Source organism: Osmerus mordax, chromosome 8 (assembly GCF_038355195.1).
Source record: "Osmerus mordax isolate fOsmMor3 chromosome 8, fOsmMor3.pri, whole genome shotgun sequence".
Classification (NCBI taxonomy): Eukaryota; Metazoa; Chordata; class Actinopteri; order Osmeriformes; family Osmeridae; genus Osmerus; species Osmerus mordax.
In genome coordinates, this window is record NC_090057.1 from 6,848,029 (window position 1) to 6,854,713 (window position 6,685).

A 6,685-nucleotide genomic window follows, 5' to 3' on the forward strand; every position below is an offset into this window, starting at 1 on the left:
CTCTCTCTCTCCCCTCTCCTTGTGTGTTTCCAGGCCAGGCCCGAGCACATATCAACCCCCAGCAGCAGCACTGCTGGGAGACACCAGAGGGAGAAGTTTTCACCTCCCTGTCTGGAACGAGTCTGGCTCTGATGGTCCCTGACAGTCTCCCATCTGATTACAGCAGTAATCAATGTGTACGCAGGCTGCAAGACACTGGAGGCACCGCTGACATGCTAATACTTCAGCTGGCTTCATCAGATACTGCCAGCCGCTCTGAAGAGACCACTGTCAATTGTCATTAACAGCTGGTGGTGATTCCTACCTAGCTAAACAGAAGGGCCTTTAATTATGTTATGTGTTGGTGGCAATTCTATCACAATGGTTACAAATGTCTGCCCTTGTATTTAATTACTCTCTATACTGTGATAGAAAAATTGGCTAGTTATAAATCTGGTTTTGCACGACCCTGGAGAACGCTCTCTCGTCTGGTTTCCTGTTGTGGCAGGGCGAGGACATTAACAGTTAGGTAACCGTCTGTAGATAGGGACATGATGTCTTCCATTAACCCAGCTGAGTGTAAGGCCATTAAATAATTGTGCATCTCCAGCAATCTCTACATCAGACTCATACATTAACTAGTTCTAAATGGTCCAGAACCCCACCACCAGGATAGTCATGGTTCTGAAGCCTGCAGAAGCGAAACAGCCTTCGCCCAGAGACCAACGACAGCAGGGAGAAGTGGAAGGATTCAGAGACGTTCCGCCAAGCAAGGAGCCGAGAATGCATCATCGACTGAGGAAAAATCCATTCCTAATTATCTTGAAATATTAAGCCTGATCTTTGAATGGCATCTCAAATATAGGCTGTCTGCTCCACTGCTTCCTGCATGCACACGGCCACGCTCCCTCCTCATCCTCCCTTTATCCTGCTCTACCTCTCTCCCCCATGTCCTCCTCCACCTCCTGCCCCGCAGCCCCCTCCTCACCAGCAGGACAAGCCATTTGGCCACTCAGAGCAGGGAACACAATCAATAGACGAAGCGCTGTGGATCCCCGCTGGTATCTGACCAGTTGAAACATCCAATTTCAGGTAGGATCCGTGAGGTAATAAAGGAGGTGTCTGGAGACCATCTGGAAAAACTACATTTTTCATTTACACGGCTGGGATGTTTTATACTGAAAGGCCGCAACATAGAATTTTCCAATTGGAATAATGATTACACATGGGTATCATCTCACGGACTATCTGCCATCTAAAAACAGTGAATAGGCCACTAGAATTATGACATTTGTGAAAGACACAGTTGAACAATTCAGCATGATGTCATAATGTATCACCACCATTACCAAAATCGGCCAGGAAAAAGTATCACAGATGGGGTGTGTGTTTGTGTGTGTGTGTGTGTATGGCGCTTGTCTTGCATAAATTTTGCCTTTGGCTAAACGGAGGGCATAGAAAGCAATTATCCATTACTATCAAAGTGGGTTTCCATTAATATGTTTTCATGGCGGGAGTGAAGAAAGGATCAGGGAGATGAAAGAGACTATTGTGAAGCCGTTGCACTGAGATCTGACTTCAATCAGGAGCCCAATGACAACACATAAAAAGAGATACAACAGTATATTCAAGAGTTTGTGGGTGTGTGTTGTGCAGTCCAGGTTGTGGTGGGACCAAAGCTTCAACCCCACACTCACGCCATGTCAGCAGTCTGGGCCAAAGTCAGCAGCAGTCTGTCTCTGTAGGGGCATAAAACCCAAACCAGCAGACTGGGGCTAAATATAGCTACAGTCAGTCTGCACCCAGAATAACTTGACCCAGCACCGCATGGCCTGAACTGGCTCGCTTCACTCATAGACATGTGTGTCAACAGCTTCCGTACACGGGAAACCCTCACAGGGACGGCCACAGCTTCTCAAGACTTGTGACGGGAGACCAGACTCGCTCTCTTCTTCTTTTTTTTTTTCTGCGAGGCTATTTAACTACTGTACACAAATAGTAAACCATGGCACGCTGGGATGTTGGCAGCATCCATACCTGCTGTTGAGGGTACTGCATTCCACCCATGCTCATCTGACCCCTTCCAGGCATTCCCATGGGGTAGCGGTGAGGAGGGGGCGATCCATATGGCTGGCCAGAGTAGGGCCCTGCCTGCTGCTGGGAGTACGGATTGTTGCTCATGTTGTAGAGTTGGGAGCGCTTCATCGCCATTGCGTCCACGGGTTGAACCTAGGTGACAGAGAGTAAACGATGAGAGCAATCAATGAAGTTTGTTACATTTCTCTGTAACGTGTAGACCTCAGCTACACGACAGAGCAACGTTTCAGATTGATGAAAATCAAAATACGTGAAATATTGTGAGTACAAGTACGGTGACATAAAATTGGCATGTTTTATAAAAGATTCTATCAAATCAAACATGATTTGAAGAGCTCTTTTAACTGGCAATGGTTGTTTTTGGTCGTATTCCACAATTGGTAGTCACCTGGCTCATCACCAATCAAAAGGCCCTCTCCACTGGACCAAAGATGCCTGACATGGGTCCCAGGGTTTGAACAGATATGGAGGCTAATGTGCCATCAAGTGCTCAGAGTCAGGTTATCCTCAAGTGGCGTGGCCGTGCCAAAAAAGAGTGAGAGAGCAATTGAAGCTAATCTTCTCATGTCACTGCCAAGTTCAAGCCAATTGAAGCAGCACTTAGAGAAAATGTGAGCAATCGAGAAAGCCTAGGAGTCCACTTTAAATGGGACCAAGTGTCAGCAGTCATGCCTGGGTACCCTGCAAACCCTCCAGTCCGACACACACTCACACTCAGTAACATTTAAGAGAATTGTAGGTAGAGGAACCATAGAGGAAAAGACTGAAGCACTGTTTTTTCCAGCTTTGATAGTATTGTCTGACATTTAAAATAATTCAATATGTTTGTTAAAAAGCATGATTATTTCCTCCCTGTTTAAGGTAACTTTTTAAATAATTTTTTTATCATTTTGATTCTAAGAAAAAAAGGGAGGGATAAAAACTGGCAACTTCAAATGGTTTAATGAAAGAAAACCACATCCTTTAAACTACATAGACTACGCTATATCAAAAGTGTCTAATGATCACAAAAAATGTTTCAGGTAAGAGCAGTAAATATTTGATATGTTGTTGTTTTGGTACATTTTACAACTTCTAAATGGTTTCAATCCTTTCATTAAAACAAGATATTTGTGGGTTTGTTCAGTTCAAAGCTGAAACCACAAAAAACAGGACAAAATCAAGTAAATTGCTCACGAGACAAGAATGGCTGGTATTTTTGGTGGGAATTGTAGAAAGAAATGAGTCAAATGTGCTTCTCTCTGGCTAGAAAGGCTGCCAGACAATTCACTTTAAATTCAGAAACTACAAGCCAAACACAGACTGCGCTGCAGTTCATAATCTAACTCAAGTTTACTATAGTTAGACTAATTAAACTAGAGTTTAGAACCATTAACGTTACAAACAGGAAACAAAACTTTTAATGACCATAATGATAGCCATGCCACCAAAATATCAACTGAATGTCTCCCTCAGCACTTTGAATACTAAATCTCTCAGTCTATGTGGGAATGAGAGCAAGCTGATAGAAAAACAGGACACGTCCTCTTTAATAGAGCTAATTTAAGATTCAATTACAATACCTCAGCAAAGATCATTGACTTCCAAATCACACATTTTTACTACAGGCCTGTCTGTGATTGAATGTCATCAATGTAAAATTGAACAAGGAAAACTAAACTGGTAAAAACTCAACAATGTTTACGAATTAGCCTCAAATCTGAATTATAGTTTAAAAGATTACCAAGAATGTAAAAAGAGTATTGAGTATCACCTAGATACAAATAGATTAAACAAAAAGAGTAGAAAGAGACTGACAAAAGCATTTCACACCCTAATCAAAGACAGAAAAATATGTTATTGGTATAAGCAGTATCTGTTATTTGAGGAGGAATTTGTCTGATTGTAGAAATAGCCACATGGCTAATCTGCATGTGTGAAGGTCAGGGCGGCAGGCAGCACCACAATGGGCTCCCTGCCAGAACCTTGGGATTATCACAATGTATTATAAAATATTTGTGAGAGGTATCATTACAAGAATGTAAACAGGACACATTTGTTTTTTGTTTATTTTTGACCAGGGCTTTATGCACTAACTGTGAAGCACTTTTCACATTTGGTCAAACAAGACTAGCAAGGTGTTTAAATGCCTCATACTTTGAAGATTAATTGGCTCCAATAGCTCGCTTCGGGCCTTGTTGTTGTGGCTAGCTGTAGCATATTAGATTTTTTACTTAGCTAGCTAGAAATGTGTAGCGTTAGGTGTTCACCGCTCGGTGTTATCAGGGCACATGCGTCGTTTTCATGTTGGCCAAAATATGTTAGCCAACTGAGTGAAATGAACGTGTGCGAAACGTGTGCAAAGCAGGCAAGAAGACAAACATTGAAATAGTTTTAATAGACTGAGCTTCCGTATTGTTAGCTGGCTGCAATTCCAATGCTAGTAAAGAATGCACTAATGTTAGCCTTTTAGCAACTAGTGGCTAATGCTAAAGGTACATTTGTTTTAAAATACGATTTGTTGTCAGTCACGTGCCCGAACTATACTGAAACGCATAGCCACGACAAAATGCACAGTAATTTTCCATGGTTGCCAGATTCATCACGATAATACATTGCCTAACCATATATTCCAATATGACAGTATAACCAAGTCTGACCTGAGTTTGAATCAAGCTATACATATCTGAATTGATTTGATCCATGTTAACTGTCGCCAAAGTGTCAAACTTAAAAATAAAGAAACGGGCTGCAATCAGGAAGAGCTTAGAGCTAGCCACAGAGGGCTCGCCCGTGTACCGACGGGGCACCAGAAGTTCTAAACGAAATGCCTCTTAGCTTAGACAGGCAATAATGCTCGCTAGCTAGCAAGGTTGTGTCCCACAATCCAAGCAGAAGTCACCTTGGACATGAATTGCAATACCGTTCTACCAGCCAACCCGACTAAACTTAGCGTAGTCTACTTTTATAGAATATGGAGAATGGAGGAAGGAAGTCGTCTTCATATCCCTCTGAAAATGGCCAGGAGGGAAATAAAATTGTTTAAAGGAAATCAAACACTAGCGAGTACATACTGCACTAGCCTAGTTGGCTAGTTGCTGTTAGCTATGCTAGCTAGCTAACTTTCCCATCTCTGTCCACTAACGTAAGGTTGTTGAAAACTGATTTGCAGTCTGACTCAACGGAGAAAAGATCAAACTGAGACACATAAAGAAAGCATTCAATACCTGGGACCTGCTGCCTCCTTGTCCGTTGTTCCCAGGGCTCATTGTAGGGTGATTTCTTTGTTGTCCTCCCCAGCCATGAGTAGCCGAACCATATTGAGAGCCTATGTCTTTAGCCAGCCCCATGCTTGATTGTTGTTGTGCGGAGGGATTACTGTAATCTTGATAGCCACTGCCATAGCCTCGCATCATCGGACTTGGAGATGTCAGTAGCTGGTTTAGAGTCGGGGTAGCCCCCGAAGGATGCTGCTGACTTTGCCCTGGAAATCTTTGAAATCCTCCTACATTACCACTCGGAGAAGAAGCAGCAGACATGGCAGCTTTGCTATGATTAGCAACAGCAGTATTGCTGCCCGGGCCCATTATGTTATTCCCCTGCCGCGAGGGGCTCATCATTCCGTATCCACTGTTGCCGTAACCAGGTCGATAGTTCTGGTAGTGGTTATACGGGCTATTGTGGTAACCTTCGTGTGAGTTCTGAACTTGATCCATAGTGTTCTGTACCGAATGCATTATCCCAGTCCCGGGGCTTTGTTGTCCGCCATGTTGATCAAAGCAAGGCCCTCCTCTTCCATTCCCATAATAATTATTAAACTCTGTAACTGAGCTGTTCCCACTTTGAGACGTGTTGTTGATGTTGTTATTCGTTGGTCCCGAACTGGCATGATCGTACCTGCTGTCCATCCGGTCCTCCGTTTTGCACTGTTGGTTCTCCTCTTCACTTTTGTTCATCAACTGCTGATGGCGTTCGACTTGATTCCCTAAAATATTCTCTTTTCCTCCATGTTGACGGTTTCCACTCTCTCCCTGTGTTGGCGGTTGGTTGTTCGTAATGTTGTTATGAATTTGGCGTTGATGCTGGGTGAATTGATTGAATGGCAGCGACTGTTGCTGTGGAGGTGTGAGGTGGTGAGATGGAGGAGGAGGATCTCCGCCGCTAACATTTTTCACTTTATGATTACCAAGCATTCCCGTCTCCATACTTGAAGTCATGCTGGAAATCGAAGTAGAAAAAAAATCTGATTTATCTTCCCCTTCTTTCTCAAGTGGATACGTTCTGTGCCCTGTCGAAGCTCGAGCTAAACTGGTTGGATTTAGTTCGTGGGCATGCGTTCCATGTTGCTCTATATTCACAGTGCGAGTCCCATCTCCCACCACGGGTTTAGCTTCTCCACCAGATTTACCAGATTTCAGATCTTGACTGACGCTGCTAGTTAAATTCGACCTTTTCTTACCATTTGAAGTTAAGGCTGATGACACTTTTGCGGCCATGATCAAGCACACATCTCCGCGGTAGGAATCCAGTCAAGATAGAGTTAAGCTGCACCTAGTTTGCTGTTAAAAAAAAATTCAGAGAAAAAGGAAGAATAACATTTAACGACCAACCAGCCGTGGAGAATATAACG

The 6,685-nt window shown here is 43.4% G+C and overlaps 1 protein-coding gene across 4 annotated transcripts in view; it reads right to left on the minus strand.

Moving 5' to 3' along the window:
* arid1b (AT-rich interactive domain 1B) overlaps window positions 1-6,412 on the minus strand; it is a 43,972-nt gene extending 37,560 nt beyond the window's left edge. The window contains exons 1-2 of one of the 4 annotated variants that reach the window (XM_067241037.1): window positions 5,283-6,412; window positions 2,017-2,208 (exon numbers count right to left, since the gene is read on the minus strand). In XM_067241037.1, coding sequence (XP_067097138.1) covers window positions 2,017-2,208; window positions 5,283-6,272 — 1,182 coding nt within the window. In that variant the 5' untranslated portion in view covers window positions 6,273-6,412. The remainder of the gene's footprint in view (window positions 1-2,016; window positions 2,209-5,282) is intronic. The other 3 variants (XM_067241038.1, XM_067241039.1, XM_067241040.1) reach the window with 3 other exon arrangements.
* Window positions 6,413-6,685: the final 273 nt, after the last annotated feature.